The sequence below is a fragment of the Orcinus orca genome, chromosome 6 (genome assembly GCF_937001465.1).
Source record: "Orcinus orca chromosome 6, mOrcOrc1.1, whole genome shotgun sequence".
Taxonomy (NCBI): Eukaryota; Metazoa; Chordata; class Mammalia; order Artiodactyla; family Delphinidae; genus Orcinus; species Orcinus orca.
In genome coordinates, this window is record NC_064564.1 from 78,624,882 (window position 1) to 78,641,180 (window position 16,299).

The 16,299-nt window shown below is 40.8% G+C and overlaps 1 protein-coding gene across 3 annotated transcripts in view; it reads right to left on the reverse strand.

The window, feature by feature from the left end:
* Positions 1-16,299, reverse strand: part of LOC101279781 (guanine nucleotide-binding protein G(q) subunit alpha) — a 439,263-nt gene that overhangs the window by 185,186 nt on the left and 237,778 nt on the right. For all 3 annotated transcript variants that reach the window (XM_049710835.1, XM_049710834.1, XM_004285836.4), the window contains one exon: positions 4,139-4,323. In XM_049710835.1, the coding sequence (XP_049566792.1) occupies positions 4,139-4,323 (185 nt within the window). The remainder of the gene's footprint in view (positions 1-4,138; positions 4,324-16,299) is intronic.

Here is a 16,299-nt window from a genome sequence, read left to right on the forward strand (position 1 = left end):
TATATGAAACAACAACAACAAGCAAAGCAGGAAGAATGCCAACTACCAGATACAGGAAGTAAGTACATAAAAATCAGGAGTTCAAAAGCTTGTGATCTATTTCCCCAAGCTGTAACTCAAGACAGTTCTTATCATGTTAACATAGAAATTTTACTGAGCTGATTTCAAGGCCCAAAGAATAATCAGAAGAGTATGCCTGTATAAGACAGGAAAGCATAAAATAATAGTGATGAAAAGTGTACCTTTTGGAAAGTAAGAAATGACAGAGTAATCTGTCTCATCATTGAATGCCTTGCACCTAGTGGAGCCTTAAATGGATCTTTTGATTTGACTAAGCAACAAATATTTGATCCCTTTCAACATCAGCTATCAAACACTTGTGTTTAGGAAAAAGGCAAAGTAATATTTAGAAATAAATAAACCCGAGCTCACAGTGTTCAGAAGAAGTCCTCAGACACATTCTCTTACTTGGGCTGAGTTCAAGCAGCTCACTTATAAATATTACTTGTTTGGGAAAGAAAGTCCAAAAACAGGATAGTGGATACACGCCCAGGGAGGAATTAATCTGTTTTTTTGGTAAAAGTTTGCAATTTATTACAAGCTCCCCTGGAAATGAAGATCCCTGGAACACTGAGTAAGGGCCCTGAAGAGACATGCTATGCAACACCACTACCTGGGGCAGAGGTTGTGGCCTGGACTCCCCTTGACCACTGTGCCAGCCCCCAGCTAACCAGTGAGACTCTCAATTCAATGTAGTAACACTTACACAAGAGCAAAAGAAATTCCAATATTTCAGCATGGCAGTCCCCTAGCTAGACCAATTTCACAGCAAACAAAACTGTGAACAATTCCTCAGTTAAGAACGGGCCATATCATCTGTAAGCTACATTCTCCTTTACAAAATATATGAATTTAGAAGCAAGAACAAAAGTTAGGCTGGACAATACTGGAAAATGTTTGTTTTTACTAATGCTACTACCGTAGATTATGGCCAATGTGGCAGTAGGTGCAAAGAAGCTTTTTAATAAACCAAATGGTTATTTATGTTATATCTTTAGGGTCACAAAATAATACAAATCACAACACACTGCCTCCAAGTAATTGCTAATAAAATGCACACCAAGTCCTTTAAACTATTTATAAAATATTAGAGCATACTGTAACCAGAAACTTCTGTAGGAAGTTCTAACCAAGACATAAAATATTATTATTATTAAGTAGGTATCATAAATATAAGAAAATAAAAAATTCAAACTTCTTAGCCTGGATTCAAAAGCTTTCAGAAGCACATTCTAAGCCTTTTTTTCCTTTGGTTCTTATTTCTTCAGTTCTCCTCTATAGGGATTCTGTTCTAGTAAAACTGGCCAATTTATACACTGCATGCACATACCTTCTTCTGAACATCTACTCTAGCCATTCCTCCTCCCCAAAGTGCCCCTCCCTCAGCTCGGCCCTTGCCTCTTTCTGGACTGCAAATTTCTGCCTAGCCCTGGTTAACCTTCTCTGCCTCCCTGACAGCCCATTGCATTTATTCCCTTATGTATCAACAGCTATCTATTGATTTGAATAATCATTTCAACAATGGTGAGGGACAGGAGGGGAGGCTTTCAGCTGTTTAAGCTTACAAATTATTTACCTATTCATAAAGCAAGTACCTTTTGAACACCTACTGTGTACAAGATACAACGCCAGGGACAATGAATAATGCCAAGATGGAAATGACACAAGATTTACTTTCAAAAAGCCTAGAAACTAGTCAGGAAAATAAGATCAATACCCAAATCATCATAACTAATACAAGCTAGGCAACTATCAATACTCCAGTATGGGTTCTGCAAGAGGGTGGGATCACTTAGTACCACAGGGGGAGCAGAGAAGAATGAGGAGGAATCGGCAGTTGGGTGGTACAGGAAGGAGACAGACGACATTATTTCCTTAATAAGCTTTAACAAAGGCAAGGAGGGAGCGGAGCTCAGGAAGTTAATGGAGGAAGCAAAGGGTGATGCTTTAAAATTCATACACGTTGTAGAGAAAATGGAGCAAATGTGAACGTAATTTATATTATGAACTAAAGGGAATTAAACGTATTGAGGAATTCAGATGTCAGTCACTGTATTAGGCAGTATGTTAAGTAACCAAGAGATGTGGGAAGATTTCACAGGATAATTATGATCTCTGAGAAAAATCTGTATTATTATAATGTTTTATGATGTTGATTTTTAACTGAATGGTATCCAACACAGTAAAGTCTGCTTCACTAGAATTGATACAAAGAGCTCAAACAACACACATTAAGCATTCTTCAATGTGTTCTATGAATAGGGCATAAATTCCACATCATCTTCTACATCTGTGTGTCTGTACAATGAATGATCTTCATATGAAAATTTAACACCAAGGCGAGATCCTGAAGGATTCTTCTGGAGCACCAAGAAAGAGATGAATTTTTGGTATAATTAAGGAGATGGCATTATACTTTAATGTGTAAACTGGCAATATGTATGTATATATGTAAAATATACAAACAAACATCAATTACACCACACATGTGGTAACTCAGACAGAATTCATCAGATCATCATGTTATCAACCAACTGTAGATTGGAAAAGTCACTGGCATTTTAAAAAATTCCTTCTACAAAATAGTCTTACAATTCCAACAAAACAAGCATGCCACCTATTTCAGAAACTCGTTACACTGAGATTTCTTGGGGGGTGGGCTGGGGGAGGGGGGGACCCTGATCCTTTTAAATTCAGACTGCTTCCATATCCAGGCAGCCTCATCTGACTCAGGTACCATATTCCCATGAACCTACCCAGATCTTTTCACTCTTGAGAGTAAAAGCAGGGAGGATTATTTATGGAGAGACTCTCGTTGCCATCAGAAAACTAACTGTGAAGGTATCAACTAGATAAGAAGCAGCCAGTTGATTTCAGAGAACCACCCCCCAAAAAGAAATGCCCGATTTGAAAATGATCTGAATATTTAGAAGCTTCTAAATGGTAGCAGAAGCGGAGGTACAGAGAACTGCTTTATTTTACCTATGATTCATGTTTGTGAGTTACATCTCAGTTAATGAGTCACACTGGGCATGCCAACTTCTTCCTAGTACTCATTGATACTGGTATATGGAAATATCTTCAAGAGTAGATTATCAAGAGTACTGAGAGAATGCAAGTTCTGACTGAAGGTCCTAAAATAAATGTAGGTGCAAAGGTAATGTTTTATAAACAAAAGGTGAGGTTTTACCAACTTATTATAAGATGAGCATCTACAAGTTGTAAGGAACAAAGACTACATCCATCAGTAGACATACTGATTGATTAACAGGAAGACATTTCTACAAATTCCAAATAGATTCCGCTTCCCTTATAAACTCCCAGCATAAACTCAAACCTGGAGATACCCTCAGATGCACCAACCTTGTTGGGCATTATGTAGCTATAATATTTGGAGGGTGATTAATTACAGCAATTGTTTTCACCTGAATAAAAAAAGATTTTTTTTTTTTTCCTATTTCAAGTAAGAAAAAATGCTGAATATTGGGAAAGTTTGCTTGTTTTCTAAAAAGCTAAAAATTAAATTTTTTTTTCCCCTAACCCTTTCTCAAGTGATTTTAGAAGTTTCCATTACTCTAATACAACTCCAGAGAAACGTTTGAAAGGTTACTGGAAGTGACAGATGGGCCTATTTTCAAATAAAATTAAGCCTGTGGTACTACTGAAAGGAAGTCACGAAATCCAAAATTAAACTGGACAGAATGGTCTTAAGCTGTTTTTCTTCTTTTTTCAAGGGAGTACAAAGAGTGGGAGGTTGAAGCAAGGCCACTGCTTCTCATCTGAATCCCCTCACTTGGGTCAATTTGTCTTGAACTGACAAACTGTCTTCTTAAGGTAATGTGTGCCCCTACATTTTAAACATCCATGTATCTATTGTTGAATATCCAAACGTCCTTCGGTGATATTACTAAGAATACAACTCCAATTTTTTATAGCTATAACTTTAAAGACTTAAGGAAAAAAACCAGTTATAAACAACTTGTTGAGCCACTGAAAGCCCCATGTAGGATGAGATGGAAAACGTCCATTAAAAAAGCCACCACACATCCCAGCTCTTCCCAGGAGGAGCTCCGCCTACCTTATTGTGCTCGTACTTGTAGGGGATCTTGAGCGTGTCCATGGCTCTGATCATAGCCTGCATGGCCGTGAAGATGTTCTGATACACCAGCTTGGTGAAGCCCCTTTTGTCTTCATCAGAGTAGCCCGACCCGTGGATGATTCTCATCTGCTTGATAAACGTACTCTTGCCACTCTCTCCTGTCCCTGAAAGAGAAACAACAGCAGCTCATCAGACCATGAGACCTTCTCACAGTCTCCCAGACAACTAAACTAGGAACAGGCCTTGGACGTGACATCTCCAAGGGCCTGCTGAGAGGGGCATCACCAGAGGGGGAAATGCCACCTATGGAGAGCACTCAGCAAAATTAGAGGAGTGACAGTCCATTTCAGAGGCAGATGAGCTTTAAAAGAACAAAACACTGTCACCTCTTTGGAAGCCGCTCAGCATGGAATTTTGATAGTGATTTGTAACCACGTATCTTATATGAAACACAATAAAAATAGCACCGTTTGAACAGAATGAACACTTGATAAAGCTCTCTTCCCTGGAGAATGTCTGAAATGATTCCAGGAGGCTGGGATATTTAGCCAGGATTTGGATCTGAAAATGACAATACACTCACACAAACGCTGATCAGAGTGTGGTAAGACAAAAATGCCTGAAAATTTCTAGACATTTTCTCTTATTTTAAAATGGGGTATGTGGAGAACACAGTACCCAGATAAGAATTAGCATTTTTCAGGACAGCAAGTATCAACTGTATTTATTTCCGGGGGCTTTGGTCACTTGAGTTATGCCAAGGAACCACTGAATCCAGAGAAGACACAATGACTCTCCTTCCTTCTGCCTACTCTTAACTATGACACAGAAATTTACTGTTACTGGATTGTTTTCTTTTGTGTTCTCATTTTTCCCTTCTTCAATATTCCTTTTCAGTTACCATAAGCCTGAAGATAATCCATAACAAAGCTACAAATGCCTGTGGGGAGGAGGAAAAATGGAAACATGAGATCATTTCACTGAAAGACAACATATTTCTTCTATAGTGAATCTGAAACTGAATCTAAAAACTTCATTTTTTAAAATGTAAGTGGTTTTGGGAGTATGTAACTTCATTTCTGAATATCTCCCACTCACTTTCAAATTTCCTTGAAATTTCCAAAACAATAAATGTCTTTGTCTTCTCCTAACAATGTGGGGAAAAAATTAAACGTTTTTTGGATATTAAACATGGAAGAATATAATAATAACACACAGGATGACTACAGCGTCCTCATTGCCATTTCCTATCAACAAGGCATTAAAACAACAACAACAGCAACAAAAAGGTGTAAAAGGAGAACTAAAAACTAGGAATACAACATCTGTCCTAATTTTGTTTGGTTTTTCTGGTGGTTGGATTTCATTATCTTTATAAACAATCATGAAACATTCAAAGAAGTATTACAGCTTTCATAGAAGCACTCTTAAATGACTACAGATGTCTTGGTAAACACAGAAGCCTCACACAGTTACAGTGAAAGATGATTTCTGGCCCCACTGTCCAGTGGTCACCGATTCCTTTATCCTTTTCATATGACTTTTAATAAACTGATCTGCAACTTCTTGAAATATAAAATGAACACTTCCTTTATCATTTTCACATGACTTTTAATAAAGTGACCCGGAATTCCCTGAAGTATGAAGTTAACACTGCAATGTGAATGCTATCAACCCATTTTAACAAGATTAATTCCAAGGAGTTAAAAATGAACTTCTTATAATCCCATCCATGAATACTGGGGAAAAAAACCCAGAAAGTATTTTAAAAGCTACAAAATTGTTTCTCATTACTAGTCAACAATTTATAGAAAGAAACCAGTATATTTACTTTCTGAGCAATTCAAAGTATGGAAGCAAAAGACCTAAATCGCTTCTCTGTTTATTATCCTTATCCCAGAACCAACAGCTTGCTCTGAGGGCCCAACTAGAGACATAATCATCAAATCAGAATCTCTGCCAGTTTTTTCCACACCAAAAACAAGAAGAAATCTTAATATGTGAGGTTAATGGTATGAAAAGAAAAGGAAAGAGAATCGAGCAAGAGGCCTCCTCCTAGCTGAGAGGCTTTTATATACTTGCCCTCTCAAAATAAAATCAAGAAAGTAAAAGAAGAAATCTTAAACCACACTGGCTTGTGTGTCACTTAAGTCGTGTTGGGCAAAAGCAGTCAACGCTTAGCCCCTCTTGGGATCTACACTAATTAAGCCCCTAGACATCACCCTAATGAAGACTCCGATTATAGGTGGAATATGGGACCCAAGAAGAACGAAATGGGGAGAGATTAAGAGGAAACAAAAAAGAATCCAAAAATCAACTCCAAAGTAAGACATGTTCCTGTTGCCTCAGATACACCCAGGGATCCTCTCTCTCCATTTTACCGTCTTGCTTGGTGCCCCGGGAGGCTGACTGGGAAGGATTTCACATCAACAGCTCTCTTGTGCTCGGTCTTCCTGGGTTTAGTCCATAGGAGACATCAGGAAGAGACCAGAGAGCAAGAGAATGAGGAAGGTGTATCTATTTCCCCAGTTTGCTCCCTGCAAGGGAACCACAGATATGCTGTGTCCCCTTCAAAAGGCCACAGCTCCTGCTGGGTGGCCCCCTCTGGGTGACTGTACCTGCTCCCTCACCTCGCTGGCCCCTGGTTACTGCACTCATTAGCCCTCACTGGTTACCTACACCTGGTCAGCATCTTTTAAACAGTCCCTGAACAAGACTCTTCTCAGTCACCTAGCTGGAGTAGGCCATCTGTTTCCTGCTGAGACCCTGACAGGTAGAAATAGCCAAAGGAAAGCACGGGCAGCTTAATAAATGAAGGAACAGGAAGGCAAGGGAATGGAAGTACCCTCTCTTCTTCTTCTGCCCTTTCTCTATGAATCTTGCTGCTTTTTTTCTAGTCATTAATTCACTCTTAAAACACTCTTCTGGAAGCCAATCATGATGACAGAGCCCAAAACCAGAATCCAGGGCTCGCTCCTGACCCGCCCCCAAAAGTACTAATAAATCTAATACTTGTCCCCCAGAGTATGTACACGTGAGCCTACCTGTCTCCCCGCAACACACACTTTAAGACTGATCTCCAATCCTGACAGAGGAAACAGTCAGTCATCTCCACCACCTGAATATCCTCTCTCTTATAAAGGAACCAAAAGAAATTTGTGTTCAACCCTTTATACTTTGCCACTTTTAAATATACTGTCATTTTATCCTTTCAAAACTCTATGAGACAGATTTTTTTTTTCCTCATTTCGTGGAAAAGAAAAGGCCTTGGAAAGGTGAGGCATCTGAGCTAAGATGACACGGCTGGTAACTGGCAACACTAGAGCTCGAGCCCAGCCTTCAGCTGCCCAATTTTGGTTTGGCAATACTTCCACAGTCATGGCTGCCCAAATCCAGGATAATTAACTTTCACTGCCCGCACTCTAAAAATGTCTCCACCTGGCTTTGACTACACTCAACTTTCATCCATCTAAACCTAATTCTGAATTTCTGACTACTACTTCAATTAATAGGGACCCATTTTGATTCTTGGTACCATCTTCCAAGACTGGCCATCCCTCCCAGGTAAATTTTACTCACAAATTTAATACTCACACTTTGATTCTATTGTATAAATGCAGCAAATTCAAAGTGAAGGCAAGCTTCACTTAAGAGAAAATCTGTGTAACGCAAATGTTATAGGTAAAATGATAAAAGTAGTCAAAGTATTATTCTGTAGTATGGACTAAAACATCAACCAAGCAAAGAACTCAGCTTCTTTGTTCCGTGAAAAGAGTTCTGTCATGGAGACAAATTAACAATTCTTCACAAATGTGTAAGCCAAATTTCATGTTCTTCTCCTCTTTTCATAAACTTATACAATATTCTCAGGGTTTGAAATGGACATTTTATTTCATTTAATTTATGCATGTTAATGGGTTTTTTCCCCCTATACTTTGGCTGTGTTGGGTCTTCGTTGTGGTGCGCGGGCTTCTCATTGCAGTGGCTTCTCTTGTTGTGGAGCACGGGCTCTAGGTACGCGGGCTTCAGTAGTTGTGACACACAGGCTCAGCAGTTGTGGCTCACGGGCTCTAGAGCACAGGCTCAGTATTTGTGGCGCATGGGCTTAGTTGCTCCGCAGCATGTGGGATCTTCCTGGGCCAGGGCTTGAACTCGTGTACCCTGTGTGGGCAGGCGGATTCTTAACCACTGAGCCACCAGGGAAGTCCCAGAAATGGACATTTAAAAAATCTACTCAGGATTAGAATTGAAAAAAAAAAATCTGTAACAATAAAACAAACCCCCAGCTGTTCCAAATTATAAAAATGATGCTTCCTAAGGCCACATGGAAAGCATAATGAGAGACTTCACAATTCTTTATCTCTGAATGAAAGAAAGCAGACTTCTACTAGTAGGTTGCTTTGTGAATCCAGTGCTGGCTAATCTCTTTTCACAGCAGAGAGCATAAGTAACTCTTAACTTACCTAAAGAAATACAAATCTACTATCTTATCAAAGCCATTGATAAAATCAAATCTAGGAAGGAGCCCTTACATTAAATCTAGGGAGTGGGAGGCTCCGTCTTTGCTAATTTGAATATATCTCCAATCATATTATTTAATAACAAGCATCACACACACAAGGATGTGAGTCCAGAAAAGTCCTGCTTTTCTCCTTCATTGGTCTCTATAAATGTGGCTGAAAATTTTCTCTAGAAAAGTTATTTGTACCTTTGTTTAAGTACTATGCCTTTTCTCACCCCAGCCCATCAAAACACCCACAAATGAGACTATTTAAGAATCATGCTATTTGGGACTTCCCTGGTGGCGCAGTGGTTGAGAATCCACCTGCTAATGCAGGGGACACAGGTTCGATCCCTGGTCCAAGAAGATCCCACATGCCGTGGAGCAACTAAGCCCATGCGCCACAACTACTGAGCCTGCGCTCTAGAGCCCGTAAGCCACAACTACTGAGCCTGTGTGCCACAACTACTGAAGTCTGTGCACCTAGAGCCTGTACTCCACAGCAAGAGAAGCCACCACAGTGAGAAGCCCGCGCACCGCAACGAAGAGCAGCCCCCGCTTGCCGCAACTAGAGAAAGCCTGCGTGCAGCAACGAAGACCCAATGCAGCCAAAAATAAATAAATTTTTTTTTTTTAAAAAATCATGCTATTTAAAAAGGCCACTTCATCTAGCATGCATAACTGATTTTGAGGGATACTTTCTTCCCTACCTGGATCAGGACAAGCCACAGAGAGCAATCCGAGTTCACTCCACATGTCCTTCCATCAGGCCAAACAACAAATACGAATTTATATAATATCCTACTGTGGAGGGCACTTTGTAAGCTGTTAGAATATGTGGCACATTCAACATACACGCTTTCTCTCACACACACACAATCTGATGCTTTAGGCTTTGCCAAGATCTTTTCAATACAAGAGGATTTCCACGTACGGCTTCTACCACAAATCCATGTTTATTCTATGTATCCTACTCATACTAACCATCTATATACATTTACACTGATCACTCGGCCCATTCTCAAGATGCAGCCTGTAATTAGTTCCCTCCAATTAATCTCTAAAAGCAGGACACTTTTTCTTTTTTTTTGGCTTCTTGCTCAGCATGTTGTTGTTTTTTTAAAATTTATTTTACTGAAGTTTAGTTGATTTACAACGTGTTAATTTCTACTGTACAGCAAAGTGATATATATATATATATATATACATACACACACACACACACACATTCTTTTTCATATTCTTTTCCATTATGGCTTATCACCGGACATTGAATATAGTTCCCTGTGCTATACAGTAGGACCTTGTTGTTTATAGGACAGTCTTTCTTATCCCACACCCTACCTGACAGTTTTAAATCTAATAATACATTACCTTCTTTTTTTTTTTTTTTTTTTTTGCGGTACGCGGGCCTCGCACTGCTGTGGCCTCTCCCATTGCGGAGCACAGGCTCCGGACGCGCAGGCTCAGCGGCCATGGCTCACGGGCCCAGCCGCTCCGTGGCATGTGGGATCTTCCCGGACCGGGACACAAACCCGTGTCCCCTGCATCGGCAGGCGGACTCTCAACCACTGCGCCACCAGGGAAGCCCTACCTTACCTTCTTAATGGTAATGAATTGTCATTTACTGTTGAAAGCAATCATGGACTCAGTGGTTCCTTCTTTCCCACTGAAGCTGGCTTCCTGGGCTACACTTTTATCAAAAGGGCTGTGAAGCACAATCCACATACACACAAGAACTGCTCAGCGCACTAAAAAAGTCAGTTACAACTGTCACTGCCTGAAGAACATGGTGTGACCCATTTCCACACACGGCCCCTAGAAAACAATCACTGAACACTTCACTATCAGGAACTTCAAGGGTTCATTCCCTTTATCCTGAGAGAAAGTCAGAAAATAGACCTTCTCGGGGCCTCTTACAGGCTCAGGGAGACCCACACCACTGCCACTTTTTCTAGGCTCCCACCCAGGAAAAAGAAGAAATGCCCAAATAGAGTTCTAAAAACTGTGGTATTTAAAGCTGTACAATGAATATATTCGTTTTCTCCTTCTAGTGCCTTTCATGACTGTATTTGGAGATATTGTCAAACCATCAGAAGTCTACATCTGAAGCCTTTAATTAATGTGAAAGCTCAGGCGAAATGCCCCTGCCCTCTTGATTGGCCAGCACCCAGATAAAGAGCAGCTAAGAACAAACCCTAGTCTCAAGGAGCTCAATTGTAATCCAAGTATGTGTACTTAAGGTCCATTGGTTTAGGCCAAGAGTCTAAAATACGGAATCTCAGCACCACCAAAGCTGAACCTGGGCTACTTCCACATAAACTTTGATAAAACAGAACCAGAAATTTCAAGGAGGAATTTTCTACCCACAAGCACATCATCAACCAACCCACACCTGCAAAGACTTAATAGCACTGAGATAAAAGTGATTTAATAACACTGTGTCAAAATGCAATCCATGTGTTGTCCACATTATATACTTAAAAACACACGTATTCTGCCTCCCGCTCATTTTCCTCCACTTAAATTGGAAGCCTGCTTGTGAAACTGAACAGCTCTAATACCAAAGTCACCATTACTTCCTCTTCTTTAAATTTTCTTTTTTTTTTTAAATTTATTTTGGGCTGCGTTGGGTCTTTGCTGCTGCACGCTGGCTTTCTCTAGTTGTGGTGAGCAGGGGCTACTCCTCCTTGCGGTGCGTGGGCTTCTTATTGCGGTGGCTTCTCTTGATGCGGAGCACAGGCCCTAGGGGCGTGGGCTTCAGTAGTTGTGGCACGTGGGCTCAGTAGTTGTGGCTCGCCGGCTCTAGAGAGCAGGCTCAGTAGTTGTGGCACACAGGCTTGGTTGCTCCGCGGCATGTGGGATCTTCCAGGACCAGGGCTCAAACCCGTGTCCCCTGCATTGGCAGGCGGATTCTTAACCACTGCACCATGAGGGAAGTCCCTCCACTCCTTTAAAGACTGTGCTTTAAGGGCAAGGGTTGGGAATACTTGACTCTTTACCCCCAGCAAGGCTGAAGAAGGTTCTAGACAGTTTTTAAAATGCAGCACGGAAATTAACTGAATTTAATATCACCAACTGTGAGTGGAAACTGAATAGATGAGTAGGTTAGTAGTAACCAGGACTATGAATAATAACTCTCATCCAGTTAAGTTGTTTTTAAAAGGAAAGACAGGCAAAATGCATTGAAAATGCAATCTACTGAAAATGTTTGGGAGAGGGAGATTATCTAGTCCTGGGCTTCTCGAAGTAGTAAAACGCTCCTGGGTAAGGTGCTTCCAAGGTTACTCAAACACACAAGAGCATTTTCTTAGAATGTCCATTTTACCATCATGTGTTCACTGTAAACATCCATGTATGAAAAACTAGCATCAGTTGACTGCACCACCTTCTGAATATACCAAAAGCCATTAAAACGTACACTTTAAAATGATGGATTTTATGTTATGTGAATTATATCTCAAGTTAAAACATTTCAAACTGACATCAGTATAGTTTGGAGAAGAACAGGAAGTTTACATGAATTTTCAGGCCAAACTTCTTCAAAAAGGTTACTCAGAGCCAACCTGTCCAACCTCCCCTGCACCCCCAGACCTCTCCTCCTCCAGGAGTGCCTGTTCACTCTCTTCTGCCTCGGGATGTGTTTCAGAGAAAAAGTTTAAGAAGCCCTGAACTCACTTATTTTACAAAGGAGGGAAGGAAAGTGACCTGTTCAAGGATTCTGCTGGTTGAAAACTAATTAGGAAGAAGATGGACTGTAATCTACCAAGGCCTCCTGTCTGTCCAGGGCTCTTGATCTCATGTCCTTGTAAACTTTCTTTTTATAAAACATTTTTCCAACTTAAAAAGTTATAAATATTTATTATAGAAAATTCAGAAAAACCGAAGAGGAGTTTTCAAAATTGCTAAAATCTGAACATTTTGGTATATTGCTTTCCAGATTCCTTTTCTAAGCAAATGTTATCATAAGAGTGTGTGATAATTTAACAATTCCCCTGTCACAACACGTTTTGAGTACTTCTAATTTTTCACTTTTATAAATAATGTTGTGATAAGGAAAACATCACAGAAACGCAACTAGGTGAATGAGTTGTAAAGGCTCTGGCCATCCTATAGTAGTACCAGTTGACACATCCATCAGATACTTCTTTCCCCACTTTTTTTTTTAAAGCAACATTACTGTGATATAGTGTTTTGTAATAAGAAATAATATTCTTTAAAGCTTTTGCACAGCAAAGGAAACCATAAACAAGATGAAAAGATAACCCTCCGAATAGAAGAAAATATTTGCAAACGAAGCAACTGACAAAGGATTAATCTCCAAAATATACAAGCAGCTCATGCAGCTCAATAACAAAAAAACAAACCTAATCCAAAAATGGGCGGATATTTCTCCAAAGAAGACATACACAGATTGCCAACAAACACATGAAAAGATGCTCAACATCACTGATCATTAGAGAAATGTAAATCAAAACCACAATGAGGTATCACCTCACACAGGTCAGAATGGCCATCATCAAAAAATCTACAAACAATAAATGCTGGAGAGGGTGTGGAGAGAAGGGAACCCTCTCGCAGTGTTGGTGGGAATGTAAACTGATACAGCCACTATGGAGAACAGTATGGAGGTTCCTTAAAAAACTAAAAACAGAACTACCATATGACCCAGCAATCCCATTACTGGGCATATACCCTGAGAAAACCATAATTCAGAAAGACACATGTACTGAAATGTTCACTGCAGCACTATTTACAACAGCCAAGACATGGAAGCAACCTAAATGTCCATCGACAGATGAATGGATAAAGAAGATGTGGCACATATACACAATGGAATATTACTCAGCCATAGAAAGGAACAAAACTGAGTTATCTGTAAAGAGGTGGACGGACCTAGAGCCTGTCATACAGAGTGAAGTAAGTCAGAAAGAGAAAAGTAAATACCATATGCTAACGCACATATATGCAATCTAAAAAAACGGTACTGATGAACCTAGTGGCAGGGCAGAAATAAAGACACAGACATAGAGAATGGACTTGAGGACACAGAGTGGGAAGGGGAAGGTGGGACGAAGTAAGAGAGTGGCATGGACATATATACACTACCAAACGTAAAATGGATGGCTAGTGGGAAGCTGCTGCATAGCACAGGGAGATCAGCTCGGTGCTCTGTGACCACCTAGAGGGGTGGGATAGGGAGGGTGGGAGGGAGAAGCAAGAGGGAGGGGATATGGGGATATATGTATGCATATAGCTGATTCACTCTGTTGTACAGCAGAAACTAACACAATTTTGTCAAGCAATTATACTCCAATAAAGATATTTTAAAAAAAGAAATAATATTATTTGGTCTTCATCCCAGTTTTTGGCACAGAGCTCCTAAAATCCTTGGAATTTCATAAGCAAAGGGAGCACCAGAGGTGTTTTTGTTATGTTAATGAGGTGACTTTGGGAAAGTGCCTAAGGATGGGGACTGGTTACCAGGGCAACCAACCAGGACTAGAGAAGTGGAACTTTCACCTCACCCCTGACCTCTGAGGAAGGGAGGAGGAATTGGAGATTGAGTTCAGTCACCAGTGGCCAATGGTTTAATGGCTCATACCTATATAATGAAGCCTCCATAAAAACCCAAAAGGACAGGGTTCAGACAGCTTCCGGGTTGGTGAACACGTGGAAAGTTGGGGAGAGTGACACACTCTGGAGAGAACATCGAAGCTCTGTGCCCCTTCCCACTTACCTTGCCCTATGCATTTCTTCCATCTGGCTGTTCCTGAGTTATATTCTTCTATAAGGAACCCACAGTCTCTAGTAAGTAAAATGTTTTCCTGAGTTCTGTGAGCTGCTCAAGCAAATTAATCCAACCCAGATGTCATGGAAACATCTAATTTATAACCCTTTGGTCAGAAGCACAGGTAACAACCTGGACTTGAGATTGGCATCTGAAGTGAAGAACAGTTTTGTAGGACTGGACCCTTAACCTGTGGGATCTGACCCTATCTCCACGTAGCTAGATCCTAATCTCTCCCACTTCAGAAATCCGTTTCTACCCTTCTGCTATATTCTGCATATGCTGCCTATCCTGGTTGCTCTTTACAGCTCTGTGACCTTGGGGAAGGTACCTGGCCTCCCAAAGCCTGTTTCCTTATCTGTAAATACCACTATCCTACTGCTCTGCTCCGAGTTTTCAGTGAGTTAATCCAAGTGAAGCACAGTGTCTGATACATAGTAAGTACTCAATAAATACTGCCTATAATTTTCAGTGTAAAATCAAGAAGAAAAATGACAGAATAATCTGATACAGGGCTGGGGAAAGGCAAAAACTAACTAATCAAGAGAAGAGTCTGATACAGGGCTGGGGGAAAGGCAAAAACTAATCAAGAGAATAGTTTAATTCAGTATTGTTCAAAGTGAAAATTAATGCCTCCCAAATCCATGATGAACAAAATACCACAATTTTAAATAAGGCTACTTTATTTATAATAAAGCACAGAGCTGCACTGTCCACACTGGCATCTGAGAAGCTGCTTTAAATTCTGTATCCAAGGCCAGTATCTTACTCACCTTATTCTAGTCTAGGCCCTGATTTTAATTCTCCACTCCCCAAATTAACTGAAATAATCATCTCCAGTATCTCAATATTTAAAGCCATAGTGTTTGGATATTTTTAGCTTGAATTCTTTATTCACCATTTTATTGGGTACATGCTGCATTCTGTTAGGTGAATGCATACATTCTTGCAGGTATCAGAACATAAGACACACCGTCCTTGTTTTCACAAGGGGAACACATAGTGTGAGTGGCAGATGACATATAGAAGATAGATGAATAAAAAAAAATCCGGGGCTTCCCTGGTGGCGCACTGGTTAAGAATCCGCCTGCCAATGCAGGGGACACGGGTTCGAGCCCTGGTCCGGGAGGACCCCACGTGCCGCGGAGCAACTAGGCCTGTGTGCCACAACTACTGAGCCTGCACTCCAGAGCCCGCGAGCCACAACTACTAAGCCCGTGTGCCACACCTACTGAAGCTGGTGCGCCTAGAGCCCGTGCTCCGCAGTGCGTGGGGGCCACCATGGTGAGACACCCGCACACCGCAACAAAGAGTGGCTCCCGCTCACTGAGACTAGGGAGAGCCCGCGCGCAGCAATTTGGAACCCAATGCAACCAAAATTAAATAAATAAAAAAAAAATCCAATGGAGACAGGTGCTATGCATTGAAGAATTAAAGAAAAACGAAATACAGAGTGACTTAGGAGTGACTAATTTGGGAGGCCAGAGACAGCCTTTCTAAGAAGGTACCTTTAATGCTGGTATCTGAATATTCAAGATATAGCCACACACACACACACCCAGATTCGAACAGCAAAAAATGGAAACACCATTCCAAGCAGTAAATCAGCTGACTCAGAGGCCAAAGTGGGAACAAGCTTGGCTGGTATGTTGCAGGTACAAGAGGGCAATGTGGCCGAGGTGTAGCAGTTACTGGGAAAGAGGAAGGAGAGAACATGGGAGCTCAGCTACAAAGGCAGAGGCTACGTCACACAGGGTGCTGTATCTTAGGAAACAAGCTTGGATTTTATTCTAAGTGCACTAGACGGCTTTGGAGAATTTTAACCAGGGAAGTGATATGGTTTGATTT